The 23,220-nt window shown below is 45.5% G+C and overlaps 2 protein-coding genes and 1 long non-coding RNA gene across 3 annotated transcripts; all 3 read left to right on the top strand.

The window, feature by feature from the left end:
- The first annotated feature begins 31 nt into the window (after positions 1 to 31).
- On the top strand, positions 32 to 9,572 carry LOC145699600 (uncharacterized). Its single transcript, XM_081776877.1, has one exon. It carries the CDS (start codon positions 621 to 623, stop codon positions 9,543 to 9,545), a length of 8,925 nt encoding a protein of 2,974 aa, XP_081633003.1. The 5' UTR covers positions 32 to 620; the 3' UTR covers positions 9,546 to 9,572.
- A 3,660-nt stretch (positions 9,573 to 13,232) lies between these two features.
- Positions 13,233 to 15,477, top strand: LOC145699601 (uncharacterized). Its single transcript, XM_081776878.1, has 3 exons — positions 13,233 to 14,180; positions 14,227 to 15,166; positions 15,209 to 15,477. The coding sequence occupies exons 1-3, from the start codon at positions 13,370 to 13,372 to the stop codon at positions 15,423 to 15,425; spliced, it is 1,968 nt and encodes a 655-aa protein (XP_081633004.1). The 5' UTR covers positions 13,233 to 13,369; the 3' UTR covers positions 15,426 to 15,477.
- A 210-nt stretch (positions 15,478 to 15,687) lies between these two features.
- LOC145700007 (uncharacterized) lies at positions 15,688 to 16,633 on the top strand. Its single transcript, XR_014134126.1, has 3 exons — positions 15,688 to 16,005; positions 16,044 to 16,447; positions 16,492 to 16,633. It is a non-coding gene; the product is annotated as an uncharacterized LOC145700007 (long non-coding RNA).
- The last annotated feature ends 6,587 nt before the right edge of the window (positions 16,634 to 23,220 follow it).

Here is a 23,220-nt window from a genome sequence, read left to right on the forward strand (position 1 = left end):
CCTTCGCGTCCGCTGATGAATGTGTTTTATGCCCAGCCGGATTTGCTTGTTCTGGTAGTGGCAAAATCGATGCTTCTCATAAAACAGCATGCACCGCTGGTTACTACTGTCCTGACGGCCAATCTCAACAAACCAACGTCGAATATGAATGCCCCAAAGGCTATTATTGCCCTGTAGGATCTCCTTATCCAGTTGCTTGTGAACCGGGAACTTATAATCAATTCGAAAGAAAAGATGCCGACACAGACTGCCTCCCATGCACAGAGGGCTACGCCTGTCCCGGATATGGTAACACCGCTGCAGATAAGGCATGTGAAGCTGGTTATTATTGTCCTGCAGACAGTACATCAACACGAGAAGAACCCTGTCCAGCCGGTTATTACTGTCTAGAGTTGCAGAGCAGAGGTGATATCAATCCTTGTCCTCAAGGAACTTGGTCTGATAGAGAACGACTAACCAGTCAAGAAGAATGTCAACTGTGTCCAGCAGGAAAGCTTTGTGAATGGACCACGGATCCACTTAGCGATTACAATGACTTGCAATCTTGCCCAGCTGGCTTTTATTGTATTGATGGAGAGCAATTCGAATGTCCTGAAGGTCACTACTGTCCGACACAAGAAATGTCAATGTACATACCGTGTCCTGAAGGTACTTATCAACCTGATTTTGGAAAGGATAGTTGCATTGCTTGCGGTATTGGCCAAGATTGTCCATTTTCCGATCTTGGACGAACAAGCCCAGAAAACTGCAATGACGGTTGGTTCTGCGCCGAACAAACTCTTCTTCCTGATTATATTTACCCTGTTCCTTGTGATCCAGGAACATATCACGATGCAGCATCAGGTGCTCTTACAAGTGCTACATGCAAAACATGTGAGGCTGGAAAATACTGCAACACAATCGGTCTTTCTAGCTCATCCCGTTGCGAGGCTGGTTATAATTGCAACGCAGGATCAGATCATGCCGCTCCAGACGCATCCTGTCCTGGGATTGGAGAGGGAGACATTTGTGCAGAAGGAAAATATTGCTCATCCGGCCAGCCAGAAGCAGATTGCAGAGATGGTACCATCAGTCCCTTCACTGGAACAAGCACTTGTTTCTCATGTCCGAAAGGATTTTCTTGTAATGATAAAATCACCCTCAATGAATGCGCTGATAACAGTTACTGTGAAAGAGGACGACCTCCAAAAGAATGCAGTCCTGGAGAGTTCAATGATAATAATCGTGGAACATCAAGAAATGCCTGCGAAAAATGCCGTCCAGGTCATTATTGTGAAGGTGGAACTAATTTCTTACCTCAAATGTGTTCTGCTGGAACGAGCTGTTTCCGAGCAGATTCCGAAACACCTTGTGTAGCTGGAGAATTCTGCCCTGCTAATTCAACACTGCCTTTACTTTGTCCTCCTGGCATGGAGTGCTTGGACCCATCAACTCCGACAACATGTCCTGATGGGTCTTATTGTGCTCCAACAAGTAATGAGTCCGACTGCCCACAAGGTCATTTCTGTAATTCCACTGAAGTCTACCCGCAACCGTGTAATATGGGAACATATAATGACCAGTTCAATCAATCAGATGAGTCAGTCGCCTGTAAAAACTGTGGTAATGGACGATATTGTCCAGGTGTCGGCACAACTCAAAGTTCTTCAAGCATCTGTGATGACGGCTACTACTGTCCTGATTCTCAGCCGAATTACGAAGCAACTTCAATCATTTGTCCGCCGGGAAGTTTCTGCAGTAACACCGGAGAAAAAGAAGCATGCGATGCTAAAACGTATTCTCCAACTGAAGGATCTAGCGAGTGCATTGATTGCCCCGATGCTTTCATGTGTGATAATCAGCAAATTATTCCAGAGCCTTGTGATGAAGGCAAATACTGTCAGAACGGCGAAGAAAATACTTGTGGAAGCTCAAATCTTGGCTATTACAGAGATCTTAAATATGGCGTCACCGAAGAGGACTGTTTTACTTGCCCAGAAGGTTACTTCTGCGATCGAACCGGCATACTCAATACAACCAATGAATGTGAGCCTGGATACTTCTGCACACAGCTTGGTGATGCTGCTCAGCCATCCGGTAGATACATCGATGATGCCGCTATCTGTCCCGCTGGATACTTCTGTGAAGATGGAAATCAACGAAAACCATGTCCTCCGGGAACCTATAATCCATCTCAAGGTGCCAAAACTGAAAATGACTGCATCGATTGTACAGGAGATTGTCCATATGAAGCAATGACTGCTGATAGCCAGTGTCCGGCAGGCTACGATTGTGCGAATGCTACTGTGAGATGCCCAGCTGGATATTTCTGCGCGCCTGGTGTCGGAAAAGCGCATTGTCCTGAAGGAACTTGGACTGATCGTCTCGGACTCAAATCAGCGGATGAATGCTACGATTGTCCAGAGGGATATTATTGCCCACAACGCGTTGATGGGGATCCACCTCTTGCTAGTTTTTCAGACATAAGCTCATCGTATGTATGCAATCCAGGATACTACTGTCCAAAAGGATCGTCAAGAGGAACTGAAAGACAATGTCCGACAGGTTTCAGATGTCCCGTCGGAAGTTCAATCTATTTGGAATGTGAGCCTATTCATTATTCTGGACCAGGGCAAGCAAGTTGTGATCCCTGTGAAAGCGGTTTTACTTGCTTCTACGCAGATGCTGACTCGAACGGGCAGAGAAAATCGATCAGAGAAACATGTCCTTACGGAAAGTACTGTCCTGGTTATGGTGCTATTTCAGATCCGCCTGGGGGTCAAAATCTATGCCCTGTTGGAAAATATGGCCCATCACAAGGAGCAGCTCAAGCCGATGATTGCAAACCATGTCCTGAAGGGTCTTATTGCAACATCCCAGGTCAAGGAACAGATAACCTGGAGAATTGTGGCGATGGAAGCTACTGCCCAGAGGGAAGTAGAGTTGAAGCTCAAGAAGCTTGCCCAGCAGGAAATGCTTGCAATAATGGAGTTACATTTGAATGTCCAGAAAATCAATTTTCTATCGAAGTCGGTTCAACTCAATGCTCTCCGTGTAACAAAGGCTACAAGTGTAATGGCGGTGATAATGTGACAGACTGTGAAGAAGGAAAATATTGTACTAGCGCTGGAGCTCTTCTTTGTCCTGCTGGAACCTATAATAGCTACACGACTGGAGGTTCTCTTGAGGATTGCATCCCATGTCCTGCTGGTAAAATTTGTCCTGAAGAAGGAGCAATCGATACTTCCAATGCTCTTGATTGCGATGCCGGCTTCTATTGTGCAGGTGGGAACACGGATATTTCTAAAGAGAGCTGCTCTGTTGGGTCATTCTGCCCATTGGGATCTCGTTTCCCTACCGCTTGTCCACCAGGTTATGAGTGTGATGGAACTAATGCTGTCGACTGTGGCCCAGGAGATGCATGCAAGATAGGATCTGACATTCTTCCATGTCCTGAGGGTCATTTCTGTAATGCGACTATCTCCAGATATCCGATCAGCTGTAATAGAGGCACGTCAAACTTTGGCATATCTGAAGATAGTATCGATGGGTGCACTCCATGTGAAAATGAAGTTTGTGATGCAGTTGGCCTCGGCGGCACATTGAACAATATCGACACCCCATGTCTTGGTGGATACTACTGTGATAAAGAAGCGGACCGACCAGATTTCAAACAATGTCCTGCGGGATCAAAATGTCCAGACGATAGTTCAGAAGCTGAAGAATGCTCTGAAGGCACTTTCCAGCCATCACAGGGTCAGACAGAATGCGAAATGTGCCTTGATGGTTTCCTCTGCGTGAATAACTTCACTGATCCGTTTGCAGATCCATGTCCACAAGGTAGCTACTGCGCTAATGCTAAACAGACATTGTGTCCGAAAGGGACCTGGCTAGGTCTTCAAGCGCAAGTTAATGTCAGTTCCTGCGATAGATGTCCAAATGGCAAAGCTTGTCCTGATAGAGGTATTGCTGCGATAGTTGACATGGAAGATTGTCAGAATGGATACACCTGCATTTCTGGTGCAACGAAAAGAAACCCATCAACAACTAAACTTGGAGGCTTCCTTTTGACAGGTCGATGTGAACCCGGAACATACTGTGATAATACTGATGTTTCAAAAATAACTTATCCCATAAAATGTCCTCTTGGAACTTATCGAGATCGACGTGGTGCTGAGAACCAGGACGATTGCTATCCATGTTCGGCTGGTCACTTTTGCGGTGAAACTGGAATAGATATCAAACCGAATGCTACAACTGAATGCGCAGCAAAATTCAACTGTGATATTCAAGGTTTAACAAGGTTGTATGGAGCTATTGATGAGTTTGGAAGTTCATTTGATCCCCTCGAGTTAGCGTTTCCAACTCTTCCTTTTGATCAAAATCCTTGTGAAGCAGGTCATTATTGCGAAAAGGGTAGCTCTTCTGATTCTAAGTGTCCATGCAAAAAGGGCTCCTACAATGCCGCGGAATACAACGACGATCCTTCTTGCACAGAATGTACTCCTGGATTTTATTGTGAGACCGACGGACAAACCGACGTGAGTGAAGAATGTACAGAAGGATACTATTGCCCAGCTGGAAGCAAATCAGCTAGAAATAAGTGCGGGAGAACAATGCAATGCCCAGAAGGGTCTGCTGATGAACAAGATTGTAAACCAGGATTTTATAACAAGGAAACCGGTCAGCCCGACTGTCAAAAGTGCCCAGATGGAAAGTTCTGTGATCCACGCGAAGGTGGAACTCTTCCTTGTCCCAAAGGTTTTACTTGCAAAATGGCATCCGAGGATGAACCACTCAAAAAGTGCCCGAAAGGAACATATAAAATTCGAGAAGGAAATAGTGAATGCCTTGAATGCCCATTGGGTAAATATTGTGACGGTGCAGAGCCATGGGAAACTACTGGCGATTGTGCTGGTGGCTTTGTTTGCAACAGTGGTGGCTTTGCTGAATATCCATTTGACACCGCTAATTTTACTGCCTGCCTTCCAGATTCATCATCAGCTGAGTGTGAGCCTGGACATTGGTGCGACGGTGCAAGGCAAACTCCGTGTGACCCAGGATCTTACATGCCACATGGAAAAGCAAGTCAATGTATCGAATGTCCTGATGGATATGCTTGCAATGATTCTGGTATCATTGATATTGAGGATTACGCATGCGAACCAGGATATATTTGCACTGGTGGTCTCATCCAAATTCCTTGCGAGCCAGGAACATATAATCCGCGACCATATGGAATATCAAAAGAATTGGATTGCCTTCCGTGTCCAAGAGGATACGTCTGCCCTAACTCAGGAATGTCTGATGTCACAGCGGATAACCTTTGCTCAGCGCGACATTATTGTCCAAAAGGATCTGCAATCGAGCAACTATGTCCTCAAGGATTCTATTGTCCGAACTTACCAGAAGATAATGCTGGTGCTTCTCCTATTCGTTGCCCAGCTGGATACGACTGCTCTGAAGGAGGAATCGAAAATTTCACAGAGAATCCCTGTCCACCAGGACTTTTCTGCCCAACTGGAATGCGTGTATCATCAGACGCTATCAGCTGTCCCATTGGTAGTTATTGTGAACCAGCAACATCGCATCCAGTTTTATGTCCACCGGGTCATTATGGACCCCAAGAAGGTCTCTCAGACGAAGGCGACTGCGAACAATGTACTGAGGGTTTCTTCTGTCCTGGATATGGAAACACTCCGGATACTATGCAACCTTGTTTGGCTGGTTATTACTGCCCTGCTGGAAGCGACCGAGGAAATCAACTCGTTTGTCCCGAAGGATTTATGTGCCCAGAAGGTAGTGAAATGCCAATTGCGTGCAACGTCGAAGCCGGCGACTCTGATGGTGGTGTATATCAAGATCAAAGAGGTCAGGCAAACTGTAAGAAATGCCCTGCTGGCTTTTACTGTTATGTGAACAATGATGGCTCAGGTGAAACTGGAGTTGTTGTTCCTGCGCTTTGCCCAGCTGGTTTCTATTGCCCTCCAGAGACAGGCGACTATTCCGAGACCATGTGTGAACCTGGAAGTTACAACGGAGTTCTTGGTGCAACTGATCCAACTGAGTGCACACCTTGCTGGGGTGGCTACTACTGTCCAAGTGAAGGCCATTCTACAGGTGACGGAAAGACAAATGACGATCCAACTGAAAAACTCTGCGAGGAAGGATACTACTGTCCAGCTGGTTCTATCAGTAAATTCGAAGAAGAGTGTCCCGGAGGTGCCTATTGTGAGGCCGGATCTTCTGGTTATCATCCATGTCCAAGAGGAACGTCAAGATCAAGCAAAGCTGGAGCTGTTTCAGTTGATGAATGCAAGCCCTGCCCAGCTGGATATTACTGCCGATTTGGTGATTCTGGTGATGTTGAGAGTATAACTGAGACACGATGCGAGAAGGGCTTTGTATGTGTTGAAGGAGCATATCTTCCAGCACCAAATGATGACAATAGCACAGATCCATTCAGCCCTACCTTTGATTGCGACGGCCTCAGAACGAATGAAACATATTCTCACGGACAAGCTTGTATCGACAAAGCATACGATCTTGGATACACTGGATTCCCATGTCCGAAAGGATTCCGTTGTCATCAACGATCAGCAGCACAGCAGCTTGACATCTGCGCTCGTGGATATTACCAAGATCAATACGCTCAATCTGACTGCAAGCCATGTCCAAGAGGTTATTTTTGCCAAGAACTTGGAACACACGAGCCTGAAGTTTGTCCAGTCGGTCATTATTGTCCTGCTAGACTTGAAAATCCGATCCCGTGTTCTCCTGGATTTTATTCCAATGTCACTGGTCTTTATGAGTCGAGCCAGTGTAAACAGTGTCCAGCGGGTCACTTCTGCAAGGGTGAAAATCACATAGATATTTGTGAGGGTGGTTACTTCTGCAGGCGCGGTGCTTCATCAGGAAAACCATCATTTGACCAAAACGGCAATGGCGAATGCCCGAGAGGATATTATTGCGAAGCCGGAACTGTTCTTCCGAAACCGTGTGCTCCAGGCCGCCATGGTCAGGCAAAATTGCTTGAATCTGCGGATTCTTGTGACCCTTGCCCTGCTGGCAACTACTGTCCGTATAAATCGATGAATTCGTTAGAATATCCATTGAACAGCTTTAAATGCAAAGATGGCTTCTATTGCGACCCACAAAATGTAACTGATGATACACTCATTACTGTTCCAGATCCAATGAACTTTATCTGTCGCCCAGGTAGCTCCTGCCAAGCTGGAAGACACCAAGAATGCCGAGAAACTCGATATCAATCCGCTGCCGGCCAAGGAGACTGTCTTCCAAATCCTCCGGGCTCGATGGCCGACGTCGCAGGAACTGCTTTCCCCGAGCAGTGTCCGCTTGGTAAATTCTGTAGTTCTTCTTCATTTTCGTCCTTTTGTGAGCCAGGAACATACAATGATGAATCGAATAATATGGGTCGTCAAAGCGATTGTAAGCCTTGTCCAGCAGGAAAGTACTGTAACAACGGTTTTATCGAAGGAGATTGCTATGGCGGAACGATGTGCTACGGGGGCTCGTCAACTCCAAATCAGGACAATCCCGACAAGATCTGCCCAGATGGGTACTACTGTCCTGAGGGCACAAACGAAACTCAAATATGCGATGACGGAGAATTTATCAAGGGTACCGGTCAGCCAAGTGACGCTGATTGCAAACCTTGTCTGGATGGTGAATATTGTCCTGAAAGCGCCAAAACAGTAGCTGAGTGCGGAAAAGGAGGCTGGTGCGAAGACGGAAAATTCTTTCCTTGCCCAGAAGGTACATACAATGACGAAACATCAGGAAAATCTGAAGCTGGTGCATGTAAGCCTTGTCCAGTTGGTCACACCTGTCCGCATGAAGGAATGACTGAGCCGAAGCGATTCCCAGCACAAGCCGGTTATTTCATTAATGAGACAGGATCAGATAGCATGGACTTTCAAGAACCATGTTTACCAGGATTTTTCCTCGCAAAGACGGCATCGGAAGATATATTGGAGTGCACTCCTTGTCCTCCTGGATACTTCTGTCCCGATGAAGCCATGGACTATCAGCTCGGATGCCCAGAAGGCTCTTATTGCGTTGAAACTGAAACTGTGGCAGATGTTAATTCTACCGAACCAGCACTTTGTCCAGAAGGATACTTCTGTGACAGAACAAACAAGATCGAAAAATGCCCAGCCGGCTATTACTGCCCAGAAGGTTCAGCGTTCCCAACAACTTGTCCTCCCGGAACATATTGTCCAGAAGACGGGCAATGTGGCTATGATAAATTTACAGGGGAAGATCTGGGTATTTCTGCAAATAATACTTCGCCTTGCCGATGTTCTTCCGGATACTTTGAGCTTGAAGAGTCAAAGAGAGAATCTGAAGAAGATACTTGCCAAGCATGCCCACCCGGTTATTACAGGGAGCTAGACACTCGCGTAACAGAGTCTTGTTTACCATGCCGAAGTGGTGTTCTTTGTTTCTCACCAGCAATTACTGACTTATGGAACGTAACGATCGCGAATAACACGAATACTATCAAGTGTCCTGATGGGTACTTTTGTCCAGAAGCAGCTCTCGAGCCAATACCTTGTCCCCAAGGAACATATTACAATCTGAATGAGACTGACAATCTCGGTTTAGAATTCGAAGAAGTTTGCGAGCTTTGCCCTGTGAATACATTTTCAAATTATGAAAGATCCTTTGAATGTTCTCCTTGTGGGGATCTTGCTGAACAAAAACAAGAAGGAATGAACAAATGCCAGTGCTATGGCAAAAACCGCGTGTTCCAACCATCAAGTGGAAACTGCCCATGTCGAACAGGCTATAAAGCTTCCGAAGAAGATGGCGAGGAAGGTGATTGTCGACGAGTAATTTATGAAATCTGCGCTTCCGATCAGTTCCGAAAGTCAGATGGTAAATGCCTCACAGAAGATGCACTTGAAGAAGATTGCAGAAATTCCGGGTGTCCGGCCGGTACTTTTGTCGGCGTCAATACTCAGCTTGGAATCTGTGAATGCAAAGTTAGTCCTCTCGACGAAACCTGTGATATCAACTGCAGAAGAGCAAATGAAGAAATTTTCAAGTTTAAGTGTCCAGATCCGCTTGATGGAGATGAACCGACATTTGTTATCGACGGAATCGAAACAGATATCGGTGGTCTGAATATCGAATCTGTCGTATGCGAAAACAGTGAAGAATCAGATCAGTCAATTTTTATCGTTTCGATGGAGAATGAGCAGTTCTTAGGTTTGTACAACCCTGATCCTTCTGAACTTGCTGATTTACTCATTCCATCTCGACGAAAACGAAGACAAGCTGATCAAATTGCCCCTCGAGAAGGACTTGGAGCATCAATTATTGAACAACCAGTCGTTTGTTTCGAGCTAAATCAAGTTGTCATGTTCATGGTTGATCAAAACAACTTCCCTGTTTATGATGATACAATCCTCTTCAATGAAGGAGACTTCGACAATGGCGCATTCTTACAGCTCGAAGAAGATCTACAGTCCGTTACAGAGCCGACTCCTTTCTTTTATCAGTTCAGAAGCCCCGGTGTTTTCAATTCGCCTTGGTAGAAATGAACCTGCCCGTCATATTTACATCCAAGTTATGGAAGAGGAAGGCACATGCTTTAGCACAGGCCCATTCTTTTCTGCGAGTCCAAGATCATTGAACCAAGCGAATGTTGAGCAGAATCAGCAATTGTTACTCGAGCCCGATTGGATATTTATTTTCTCTTTCATCGGTCTTCTTCTCTTTATTATTCTCCTCTGCCTATTTATCTATTGGCTTACCGACAGATATGGTTGGTACCAGACCGTTTACACCGATACTTGGTACCATCGTTTCAATCTTGGAATGAACCTCTTTGGCTACCACAGCCGCCAGGCCGACACAAAGATGGAACACAAACTTCATCCTTCTGCAAAAATCGGAGTTGTAAAAGAAGATGAGCTTCCAGAAGACGAACTCTTTGATTACAAAGAGCAAAAGAAGGTCGAGGACTTCCGTGCTGACAATGTTTTCAGTCTAATTGACACTGAAGTGCACCGTGCAAAGATCGAACTTGATGACCAGGCTGCCAATGCTGACCTCGCCTATGCTCAGACAGAAGCAGAGACAGAATCACTCAAGAGAATCTGGAAGAATCGACTTAACAAGATGAAGAATAATGACAACCAGGGCATAAGTCAAGATGATCTCGACGAATTTTCAAGAACTGAGTCCGAGATCATGCGAGAAATCGCCCGCAGAAAAGCAATTGGTGAAGCGAATGCTGCTCAACTCAAGGCGCTTTCAACAGCAGAGCGTAAGAAACTGAAAGCTGACGCTGAATTTGATGCAAATTTCATGGCACTTGCTACTGAGCTCATGGCATCAACGTCGGAGACCAGAAAAGACGAGATATCTTCGAAAATGCGTGGTCAAATCGAGTCCCAGCAGCGCGATTTGCTTACATCCGATTTCAAATTAATGAAAGGTGGAAATAACGAAGATACATACAGTCGCGAAGAACTTTTCGGTTCTGATGGCAAACTGCTCAGGTCTGATCTTATCTCTCAAGATGCATCGACTGGACTTCTCATTCCAGCCACAGGATCGAGCGCAAAATGCCTCAAAACGGACGTTATTATCACAATAACAGAAGATCACTGCATCTCACCAGCTACTGGCAGAATTTTCCCAATTCGTGGAAATGTTCTTCTCGATCCAGGCCGCCTCAGACTTCTTGTTTTCGACGAAATCACTGCAGATGTTTCGAACTGTCTGTTGATACCCTTCGATTCTTCCGATAAAGCTCTTCAGACTGTCAAAGTTCAGAGTCCAGCAAATTTCCGACTTTGGAAGAGCGTAATCGACAGTACTACTGGTCTTACTGTTCCAATCATGGCTGCGAAAATTGTTGATAAAAGCTGCGTTCCCGTCGGCAAATCTACAACATCTGCTGTCACTGGCCTTCTTGTTCCGCAAGAGCCGTACGGAATGACAGATCATCAAGATGATCAGCGACAACTCTATCTGTTCGAAACCAAAGATCACCAAGATTTCATCGCCGAAAGAAAAATTCATTTATTTGAGCTTCTTCTCGACGAGCTTGAAAAAGAAGATCCAAGTCTTGGCGAAATCAAGAGTCTTATTGATAGAATCAATTCAGCAGTTCAAAGCCAAATGGAATATGCCCAGACGAAACTATCTCTTCTTGACTCTCAATGGCGTAATTTTACGAATTTGGGAAGATTCGGCGGAGTTATCGGATACATGGAATTTAAGGACACCGGAAAGCTTCTTCCTGTTATTCACGGCTGGAAGGTCAATGATTGTCCGATTCTAAATATTCATTACGATTACGAAAACGAGAAAGACATTCCTCTTTATCTTTCTAAATCTGGCGAGCCAGTAACTATTGGAACAGAAACTAAGAACAAGTCTGGACAATCAGGTTACGTTACTGGTTTGAAATGGTCCAACAAGTTGAAGGTGGTCGAGGAAGTCATCCAAGTCGGACCATTCTTACCAAGACACACTCCAAATTACGTTAACGCCTTTGAACTTGAATACGGCGCTAGAATGAATTTTATCAAAAAGTAAAGCTCATTGCTGACAAGACTGCTGTCGACTTGGCTGATAAGAATACTCCGATAAGAAATGATCTGGTCAACCTCAAGCTGGACAAAGATGACATCAAGTACTACTCTCAGCAAATTAAGGAGACAGCGAAAGATCTCAGAAGACTACTCGAAATTGAAGAAAAACGCAGAAAGAATAAAATTATGCAGCTGGAAAACTCCGTTTCAAGCAGCGTCGTAAGCGTTTTGACCGATTCCGATCAAATAGAAAAGAAAATCTTGGAAGACGCAACTAGCGCTCTCGATCGACTGGATAGAAAACTTTTCAACTACATCGAAAAAGTTGAAGATGAAGAGCAAAACTATCAAGACCGCCTTGCTGATATTGTTGGGACTGAAGATATGAATCAACTAGCTATGCTTGAGCGACGACACGAGCTTGCCCAAGCTCGAGTTTTCTCTGAATTTGTCGAGCAAATTGATATCAAATTGCACTACGTTCTTCTTCAGCTGAATCTTCTTGGATACATCGAAGATATGGCAAAGGTCAACGCAAATATCGCCAAAGATCTTGTTCGCGGAACAATCTACGAGTCTTCTTCAGTCATCAATGCCGATATGAATATCCGTCTTCGAAAGAAACGAGATGATCGCGGAGAAAAGTTCCTTGAAAAGTTAAAAGAAATGATGACGATTCTCGAACCTAACAGTAAATATGGCTTGTTCCATACTGACAAGATCGCTGTTGAAGGAGGTGGTAAGAATCTCGAAGGATCTTCATCTGATGATATCTTCCAAATGGTCGAAAAGAATAAATACGCTCTTAAACACATGCTTGACGCGGAATACGGCAACAAATTAGACGAAGCATACGAAATGTACGACAAAAAAGCGAGCGATGAACTAGAACAGCTACGAAGAGAAGTTTTGTCCACTATTCCATCGGATCAAAATTCACGCAAAGAAAGCTTCAGGCAGTTCAACGATCAAGCAAAACGAATCATTGCGGAAAACGAAAGAGCAAAAGCAATCGCAGCCGCTAGAATTGTTGATGAGGCTAAGCGGGAAGGAAAACTCAAGGTCAGAAAATTCGAAAATGATCATCGAAGCGAGCTGGACAAAGCTGGTCTGTCGAATCTTTTAACTGAGCAGGAAGTGGACGATTACGTCGACGAAATGGCCGCACGGCACAAAGCGATCCATGAAATGTCGCGAGACAAAATCGAACATTTGTCTAAGATCGACGACAGTCTTTGGGAAGACATTTTCCGTCGAGAAATCGCGCCATTCTTCCAGCAAGCAGGTCTCAAGGATGACGATCTCGACGACATGTTCTCCGATCTTATGGCAAGTGCGAACCTTGAAGCTTCAGAAATTGAGCTCGTTACGGACTCAATTGATATTCATCAGTCGGAAATCAACGATCTGGCTCAAAACATCGCGGAAATTGAAATTTTCAAGCAAATGCAACGGTCAATTGAAGACAACGACGACCTCTCCCGAGCTGAAAAAGATAAACTCATCCGTGAACTTGAAGAAGCTCGGCGAAGAGCTCGAGAAAATGCTGATGCTGCTAGACAGAGACAAAAAGATCGTCTCCGAGATAGGCTGGCGCAAAGACGAGGTCTGGTGGAGCGTGGAATGAGTATTTCCGAAGCGGATAAAATTCTTGATGATATTCATCTGTCTGACGATGCATCTGAAACCGATGAAAAACAGGAAGACTCTGAAATGAGAGATGAACTGAAGGAAAATATGCTCAAATCGGCAGAAGAAGAGGCTAAAAACAAGCTGAAGAGGAAAACCTCGATCCTTCTGATGCAGAGCGATTGATGCAAGAACACCTCAGAAAAGCTCAAGACCAATACGACGCTGAAGCTCTCAAAAAACAACAAGAGCGGGAAGCTCTCCGAAAACGAATGAAAGACCTCGCTGCGCTGAAAGCTGCGAAACGAGCCGCTGAAGCTGCCGCAAAAAAAAAACGCGAAGAAGATCTTGCTCGAGAAAATGAAGAGTTTGCGAACATTGCCGGCGGTGCAGCAGATCCAGCAGAAGTTTATCGTATAATGGCAAAACGACACGCACGAGAAATGGAAGATTTAGAACAAGCATTTTTCAGAGACCAAGAAATGGCAAAACTTGAGAAACAGAACAAAATTAGAGAAGAGCGCATGAAACTTCGCGAAAACATAACTGATCCAGAAGAACTGGCTAAATTCGACGCTGAAACTGAACGGCTTCTTGCAGAAGCAGCAAAGATGACACCAGAAGATCAACTTGAGCTGATTAGACGCAAAAATGAACTGAAAGAACGGCAAATGAAGGAGGTTCAAGATGCGCTAGAAAAACTATCACCTGAGTATGCAATGAAACTTGATGCAGAACGAAAAGCGCAGCAAAAAGCTGAAATGGAAAAAGCCTCAAGAGAGGAAGCAGCAAAGGCAATGGCTCTTGAGATCGAACGGCAGAAGAAAGAAAAGCTCAGACGGCTCGAACAGCTTGAGGCGGAGCAACGCAGAAAGGACGAAGAAATGGCGAAAAAGGCGCAAGAAGAAGCTGCTGCGGAACGCGCAAAATTAGAAAAACGAAAAGCGATGGAGGAAAAGCGACTTGAGCAGAAAACTCAATCAAAGATCCGAGAAGGTAGTTTTCATATTATATTTCCACCTTTATTAATCTGATAATTTAGCCGCTTCTGACGAAGACGTTGATCAGCTTATGGCCGATCTCAATGCTCAGAAAGACATTCTCAACGCCAAGTACGCCAACCGACACGCTGCTCATCGAAAACAAATCGAAGAGCGTCTCCGAGCTCGACAAGTCAAAAATGCCCAGAAAGCACAGCTTGAAGCCGAGTTATCCGATCTCAACCAACTTGACTTTTCTCTTCCTACAGAAGAAGAGCTTCGTGAGCAAGTTCTACAGCTTGACGTCAGCGAGTATGCAGCGAACCCTCTCGCGATTTTGAAAGAGTTGCCTGTTATGAAGAGCATTCAAGAGTTTGAAAAGCGAATTGCCGAGCAAATGACGCTAGATGCAAATAAACCGGTGAAAGGCTCAATCGGAATGCCGTTTATCGACGTCTTCGACATCGAAAATCCAACAAATGGAGAATTGAGCGTCATTGAAAAGTGCCCTGAAGAGCTCAAGCCCAATTTCGAAATGGCAACGAGACTTATGGACGAACTTTGCTCCCGTGTCAACGCTCAGATTCCGACGCTTCTGATCGCTGAAACGCTTCCACATACAAATTACAGCCATAATGTCTTCAGAAACTCCTATTTCTTCGATTCTAGAGCCAACCTCGGATACATCCACGTTTCAAGAATGAGAGAACCAGGCCAACTTGCTCTTCTCATCGCGCATTTTGCCGCGCATTTGAAAGTGAACGAGTTTACGAACGATTCCGACCTCGGTTTCCTTTCCGCTTTCTTTGAAACTATCCGAATCTTGCTGCATCTATCTGCCAAGACGACATCCATGGATCATTCACGTGCCGCCGCGGATCACGATCTTCTGGAATCACGAGTCTATGGTCCTGCTTTGAGCTACCAGCCGATCAAGGATGGAATTGTCAATCTAAGATACGACCGAAAGAAAGAGCTTGCTGTCGCTGAACAACCGTCAAGGTAATATTTTTGATTTTTTCACCTTGAATTCAATTTTTCTAGGGCAATTATGCAAAATGGTCAGCCGACAAAAGCAACCAAATCTCGTCACCGTGATCATCTAACTGAACTCGAAGGAGAAACCAATCTCGAACTAGAGCAGCTTCGAAAAGGAAAAGCTCTTGCTTCAAAAGCTGGAGAAAAACAACTCGCGGAGGAACTGGAAATTTTGATTCAAGAGAAGATCAAGATGATCGAAGGAATTCACGACAAAGCTTAAACTGAAAAAATCCCCACACATGTTCTTTGTAAATACACACTTCATTGTTCAACAATTTAACTTTCGAGGGGTTTATTACCGTCAGGAAGAAAGCAAGTGTCAGACGAAATTATTTATGCAGGTCTTCATATGATCATTAGACATCGTAAAAATGCAACAAGATGCAGTTTCTGCCTCATTATTATTCGTAGACAGTGATCAATGTTGAGCATTATTTTTTGGATAATTTTACGCTTTTCAAGAGCAGATAGCTGTGTTTTATTTGACCTGAATTGCAAAGAGAACGATGCAGTTTTATCATTGAACGAGACTTGTTTTAATCTGAGAGAGCCTAGTTTTGATAAAAATTTCACAAACCTGTTCGTTTCAAAGACTACAGAGCTTACTGAAATCGCAATCAATATTTATTCTTGCTGATAAAGATGCAACCGCTAGACTAAATTATGTTCTCTCGACTGATGGGTCGACGAAAACAACTCAAAGTATTTCAGCGCCGACCGATTATTACTTTGAAAAAGTTTTTCATATTCTGTGGAAAGATGAAAGCTACGTCTTTGGGGGATCATTGGATTATTATAAGGTGAAGATTTTTCAATAAAACAACTTCATAAATAAGAGATTGCGAAATTGAGCTGCTGCGAGCTCTCCGAGTTGTCGATTCGACTCACCCTTGCAGCTGATAACAAATCATCGGGAATTGTTCATAAGGACGAGTCTGGAGTCTTAGTCTGTTTCTCTGATGACACCAAGACTTGCGAGTTTTTCGACGGTGCTTCTGTTTCGACCTTCAGCGCGATGACAAACGCCAATCATAAAATAAAGGGTTCATTCATAATGAAGAATTTCTTCAATTGTAAAATATTAAAAAGAAAGAACTCCTGAATAGGATCATGTCTTATCAAATATAAAAATTTGCCGCTGGTAGTCGGTGGAAGTCAAACTTCAAAATCTATAACAAATAAGATAGTTGAACAACTTGATGGCGATCTAACCTGGACTAGTACTGCTTATCAACATCCAATGTAATTCATTTCTATAGCAAGAAATCTGTTTATCAAAAAATAAGTGCTCGCCGAAGTCATACATGTATGGAGGTCGAGAATGGAGTTTTAGTTCTTGGCGGGATAAATTCAGACGGAAATGAGCTTCAACGTATCGATTTGCTTTGAAATGATGCTTGGACAACAGTTGGTTCTCTTCAATATCGTCTGGATGAAGGCAGTCGTGCTTTGTCATTTGGGCAAGTGGTCAAAAGAAATTCATATTTTTTAACAATTACTTGTTGACCAAAACAAGCACCTGAAGGGATCCTAGCTTCTGCTGAATCTCCCACTTCTAGCGTAGTTTGCCTGCTCTCTATATCTGGACGAAGGAAGAAAACGAGTAAAGTATCTTTGACGTCTGTATTTCGAGCTGGAGTAAAATAGAGGTTAATTCACGAACTGCGAGAATTACCGAATGAAGAGAAATACACGGCGGCGACCGAGCAAAGCTCGATCTAGATAAGCAAGTGACCTTAGGGGACGAGGGAGTCTAACGAATCTAAGATCCCAATACCCCCCCATGAGACTGAAACGTCCTCTAAGGCCAAAGTGTGTGATTTTTGCAGGAGTATAAGCGTAAGATGAGTAACATGGCAGGTTCGAAACGTCGAGGCAGTCTGATTCGCGTTAAAAAACCCTTTTTTGGGAAAAAGCTTGAATCAGATGCGAAGTTTTCGTGATGTCCGAGCGGTGATGACATGAAGGAGTAGCTGCACATGTAGAAGAACTCAAAATACGTCGGCGACGGTAAACTGTGATAATTTCCGTACCTTTTCAGGCCCCGGTCGATGAATAGGGGACCTGAGTGGGGCAGTACTTGCGCTTAGTCGTATGACTGACCCGAGTTTGTGCCGATGTTTAGAGGTTCGACGGGCCTCGTTTCACGGTGTGCTCGTTTTGTATGTTTCGGGAGATGAGCTGCTCCAACTTCGGTTAAAGTCGCATTCGGATCGGCGCCGGCTGAGTATTGACGATCTGGTGAAGACTTTGGACGGGTTCTTTTCTTGCTGTTTTCAGTTGCTGAGCCCTCAACTACTGTTGAATTATGTTTATCGACTGACATATGGCTATTGTCGGGCGCAGCAACCTCCGAAATCACTGTAGCATCAGCTGACATGTCCTCGGCAGTTTCATAAAGAGTACCACCAGAGTACCAGCGATCTGACGGCTCGGCTGGAGCTACCGACGAGTCCAAAATAGATGTAGCGGTTGTATCTCCCAGATTTTCCATGTCCAATCGGCGTCTACTTTCCAAAATAGGTGATAGAGATGATCTTGGCGGTTTTTCCATAGCAACCATCGGAGTCGACGCGACCTGAGAAGATTTCCTCCCCCCATGCGACTTCGACCCGGACTTTTCCATCGGTTTGGAAGTAGGAACAGGCGATTTTTGTGGGACTTTCGACTTAACGATTTCGGTTAAATGTGGGAATACGTACTCGGCCTCGTAGTAATCAATCCAGCGTAAGTCGTGATTTCGTTCTGCGGCGTGAACCACGTGTTCTCGATGGATGAAATCACGTTGTCCTTTTTTATCTTCGACCATGACGACCCAGTCGTTGCTCGAAACGGCTTTCAGGGGACCTACCCAGCGTTCCTTCTTGCTTTTAGCGTCGGTCAGGTTTTCTCGCTTAATGTACACGACAGCGCCAGCGGGGATTGGTCTCGGCTTAGGCTCGTTTTTCAGCCTGTGCTCCATGGCTCGGTCAGCAGCTTCCATCGCAGTTTTCACAATGGCTTCCGCCGATTTCGCTAAAGCTCCCACATTGAGACCAAACACCTGAGGTGTTTCCGCTGTCATTTCTGCGCCAGTAGAGTGGGTGAAAGTACTTTTTCGGCCAAACCAAACTTCTCGCGGTGAAATTTTCGTGCTTTTGTTTTTCACACTATTGAGCGCGCGCATCACGTGGGGAACGCAGTCGGCCCAAGTTTTTCGACCGGAAGATGAGTTGACCATGCAGAATAGACTGTTTTTGATAGTCCGATTCGCTCTTTCTGCGAAAGCGTTTGATTGAGGGTGAAATGCGGTACTTATTGTATGTTTTATCTGGTTAAGCTTACACATTTCGTCAATCACGCTTGCGCAGAAGTGGGTACCTCTGTCACTGTGTAGATGTTTCGGCAAGAAATCCATGGGAAGGAAGACCTTGTAGATGAGCGCTTTTGCAGCGCAGATAGCAGTGTCGGACCGCGTCGGAATGCACCAAGTGTAGCGAGAGAAAGTGTCCGCCACCACCAAATAATACTTGAATCCGCCAGCGGGAGGCATACAAGCGAAATCGATCTGAATCGATTCGCCAGCTGTTTTTCCACGACGAAGGGTTCCAAGTGGCGGTTTGGTACGAGTTCCAGCAGATCCTTTTCTGCGTAGGCAAGGGACGCAGCTGTGGACGTAGTTAGAAACATCGTCTTGAAATGAAGGCCACCAAACGTCCTCTAATCGCTCTAAAGTCCGCGGCTCGCCCAGATGACCGGACAAGTCGTGAGCTAGAAAGAGAAAGTGACTTTTACCGCTTCCGGTACCACCGCCCGCGCGCCAGATTTGAATTGACACATCAAGCACCCGGTAGTGTTATCCAGGAACAGAGCTTTTTCCATCTTGAGTAGAGACGATTGTCGGTGGTCGGAGTCCTTCACCAGCGATTTTATGTCCAGTGGCTCCTTACCAGATTCCAGAAAAGTGATGATTGCACTCAGAGCAGAGTCCTCCCTTTGATAGTCCAGAATGTTATTATAATTCGCTGACACCAACGGAATCTCCATTGGCGCCGCGATAGCCTTGACGTTTACCTTATGTATCTTCACCTCTGATAAAGTGATTTTCTCCGGAAACTGATTTTCGTTCCAGAAAGGGACGAAGACACGTACTGGTGAATTCTTGTCGATTTCGTACTCGCGACCAACGGGAAACTCAGAGTCGTATCCAAGTGATTTGTCGTCCTCGCCAGGTCTGCGGCTCATAAAGTCGGCGAATTGATTTTCTGATCCCTTGATGTAGACAATGTGAAAATCGAATTCTTCCAATCGGCTTTGCCATCGGCTTATTTTAGAATTCTTGAACTTCTTTTTGTGTAGGAAGATCAAAGATCGGTGGTCTGTGTGAATCTGAAAGAATCTACCTTTCAGGAGCTTTTCCAGTCGCTCGCAGCACCAGACAATGCTAAACATTTCCTTTTCTGAAGTGTTCCATTTTCTTTCAGCTTTGTTGAAGGTGTGGGAAATCGCGCTTACTAGGTGCACTCTCCCGCCATACTCTTGTAGCAGGACGCCACCCGCTGCGTACAGGCTCGCGTCTGTGTAGAGATGAAAAGACTCGTCAAAGTTAGGAAAACTTATGACTGGAGTCTCGGAGAGTCGTCGTTGAATTTCCTTGAGCGCCAAATCCGCTTCTTTGGTCCACTTGAAACAATTTGTTTCGTTCGCCGAATTTCGAACATCGTTTATGGGCTTCATTCTGCTCGAGAAGCAACCGGATGAAATAGCTTCGCCCATTTTCGTTTCTAGAAAACCTCGGATCCAATTCAATGACCCGATTAATGAAGCTAACTCCTTTTGGGAGCGTGGGGGTTTCATCTGACGAAGAGCGGAGACTTGCGCAGGGTCCGGTTTGATTCCATCTTCGTTGATGATTCGGCCCAAAAAAGTGAGCTTCGGATTGTAGGAAAGAGCACTTTTCGCCCTTGAGTTTAGCGTTAAACTTGCGGAGCGCGATGAATAGGTTTCGGAGAGTGTTGTAATAGCAGCTGAAAGTCTTCCCAAAACACACTATGTCATCGATATAAGAAAGCATCTTTTTCCTGGTGGGGCTTGAGTCGAGAATTGTGTTTACGACGCGCGAGAATATATTCCCCGAGCATCGATAACCGAATGGTAGTCTGCAGAAGGCGTAAGATTTCCCACCCCACTGGAAGGAAGTCTTGTACCTGTCGCTTTTCTTTACAGGGCACTGCCAATATCCACTTCGTAGATCAACTGTGGCGAAAACTTATTGCCCGGTCCAATGTTCGCAATCGTATCCTCCATGCTTGGGAGATGGTAAGGGTCGGATTTGTCGGAGAGGCATTTGTTCAGGCTGTTTTTGTAGTTGATGCAGAAGCGCATTTCCCCAGATTTCTTAGGAATAGGCAATACCGGGCTGTTAAACCCTTTCTGGTCTTTGATCTCTTCTATTATTTTCGTTTCGAGCAGTTCGGAGATGTGATCGCTGACCTGACCATGAAAAGCTTGCGGAATCGGGTGTTGACTGATGTTTCGACTCGTACCATCAGTCGGGATTTCGATCTCGAACGGGAATTCACCCATTTTTGACCGTCGCAGCCGAATCTGTCGTCGAATTCCAAACACAGCTCGGCGACCACCTTCTTTTGCCCCGGGTCGGCGTTTGCTGGTAGGGTAATTCCGAGTTTTTGCTTCGCTAGCTGAATGGGGCACCTGGCTGCGTTCTTGTTAGGTGCGTCCAGCTTTGGGACTTTTGGTGGCGGTTGAGTGCGGGATCGATCGCTATCCTTGACCGCTGATCTAGTAGTCAAGTATTTCTTGATTTTGGTCCGCTTCACTCCGTCCAGCTTCACCACTTGAGTCTCAGTTTGTGTGAAGGCTTCGTTGTAGCAAAATGAGAGAGTACGATTCTTATTGTCGACTGTGAAGCTGTCCGTCATCGCATTCTCTAGTATATCGCGGCCCAGTAGACTTGGGTATTTACTGCCTGGCATAATGGTGAGATTCAGGGAGAATGCAGGGCCACCATTGAATGATAAGCGGCAGGGAAGGATACCCATCGGCTGCTCGGCGGGAATATTTGGGCTGAAACCGGTGACCTTGAAGGGGCAGGGCTTCAGCATCTGGAGAAATTTGTCGGGAACGTAAGCAGCGGACAGACAGGAGGACTCGGCTCCGCTGTCGACTTCCATCGATACGTCAAAACTTTTAGAGCCCGTAATGATGGTAGCCGAAGCGAAATAAGCCTTTCCTGGTCGCTTCTTCTTCACTGTGTAAAAGTGAACATCGAATGGTTGGAAATCTTCGACGTTCTTAGTCGTATTAATCTTCTTGGATTCTGGTTGTTTATCGTCTTTCCCATCCTTAGAATCGGTGCTGGCGCGCTTAGCATTCTTCTTCTTTTTGTTCTTATTTCTGTTGAAGTGCTGGGAGACGGTCGCGCTGTCAACTCGATTCTGTCTTGTGGATTGGGCGAGACGGCAGAGTTCGTTGATATCGTAAACTTTTGATAGGCTTGGAAGGATTGCGTTGAAAACGTCTGGTTCTTCTTTCCTAAGATTCAAGTACAGCATCATCGTCGAGAATATGTCGAATATTTCATCGACCCCGGCGTCGGCTGACTTCTCTTGTCGGTAAGAGTTCAAAGTCGCTTGCTTCGCCTCGTTCATCTTTTGCAAGACGTTGGCGGTGTAGTGTGCAAACGGCTTCGAATGGTCGTATTCGACGTCGAAAACTTCGCTTAGCTTCAGTAAGTAGTGACTCTTCGCGGCGAATGATTTCTCTAGCAGCGCCTTGGCCGATTTCCAGTCTTGACAATTCAGAAATTCGGTTCCAAGTGAGCGTTCGATGTTCAAGTCGAAGTGGCTGTACACTGCTGCGATGAAAGGCTGTTCACGTGAAGGTCTGTCGCGGACGTAGGCGCGGTGATAAATGTCGGCTCTGCCCAAGAAGGTGTTGAAAGATGTGTTGCATGCGGCGTCCAGCTTCGGCAAGTCTTGGACGTGACGAGACCAGGTAGTGGCCACCCATGCTTCTTCTCTCATTGTAGCATTCGTAGATTCTTTTCCTTGATCGAGCTCGCAGGTAAGAAGCGTTGTACTGAGCTGTTCTAATTTTACTCTGCTTTCTGTGATCAAGGGCTCTAGGCTTGGCTTAAGTGATTCGTCATTTCGCACTTGTTCTTCGAGGTAGTTTACTCGATCGTTTATGCTTCTTATTTCGGTGACGGTTTCTAGCAGTGATTTGTTCGCCGCCATAGCTCGAAATATATCGGCAGTAAGGGTTTATGGGCCTTGGATTACCTTTCAGGCCCTCAGAAAATACTGCGACTAAAAGTCGCAATATGATGAGCTGAGGTGCCTTTTTGCGCAAACGCCCGACGATTTCTCTGTCCAGCGATTGTCGAAATTTCAAGGTCTGGTCCAAGGGTCGATTCTTCGTAAACTTCTCTCGATTTTTGGTGAAAAGTGGCGAAAGAATTCTGTTTTTCTGAGTATTTTAGGTTTTCCCCGGCGTGCGTGCGTGGTTGCGTGGGCGCGACTTTCGGCGCGTGGGTCGTGGTGGCGCTCGTGTGGTGGCGCTCGCTCGGGGTGGTGTTGGTGTGGTGCGGCGCGGAAAATTCTCTGAGTGGAGTTTCTCCGGCGGCGCGGTGGCGGTTGGTGATTCGGTTCCCCTCGACTCCGCTGACGGCCAATCAGCGTCCAAGTTGCGAAACTTCGGTTGTCGATGGCGGAAAATTTACCTTTTCTCCAACGGGACTACTCTGATACCACTGAAGGGATCCTAGCTTCTGCTGAATCTCCCACTTCTAGCGTAGTTTGCCTGCTCTCTATATCTGGACGAAGGAAGAAAACGAGTAAAGTATCTTTGACGTCTGTATTTCGAGCTGGAGTAAAATAGAGGTTAATTCACGAACTGCGAGAATTACCGAATGAAGAGAAATACACGGCGGCGACCGAGCAAAGCTCGATCTAGATAAGCAAGTGACCTTAGGGGACGAGGGAGTCTAACGAATCTAAGATCCCAATACACCT

This window comes from Oikopleura dioica, chromosome 2, assembly GCF_907165135.1.
Source record: "Oikopleura dioica chromosome 2, OKI2018_I68_1.0, whole genome shotgun sequence".
NCBI classification, from domain to species: Eukaryota; Metazoa; Chordata; class Appendicularia; order Copelata; family Oikopleuridae; genus Oikopleura; species Oikopleura dioica.

Coding starts and splice junctions, on each gene's coding strand:
- LOC145699600 (XM_081776877.1), top strand. CDS start 621: ATGTCAATGTACATACCGTGTCCTGAAGGTACTTATCAACCTGATTTT.
- LOC145699601 (XM_081776878.1), top strand. CDS start 13,370: ATGCAAGAACACCTCAGAAAAGCTCAAGACCAATACGACGCTGAAGCT. Junction 14,181..14,226: donor TCAATCAAAGATCCGAGAAG/GTAGTTTTCATA, acceptor CTGATAATTTAG/CCGCTTCTGACGAAGACGTT. Junction 15,167..15,208: donor GTCGCTGAACAACCGTCAAG/GTAATATTTTTG, acceptor CAATTTTTCTAG/GGCAATTATGCAAAATGGTC.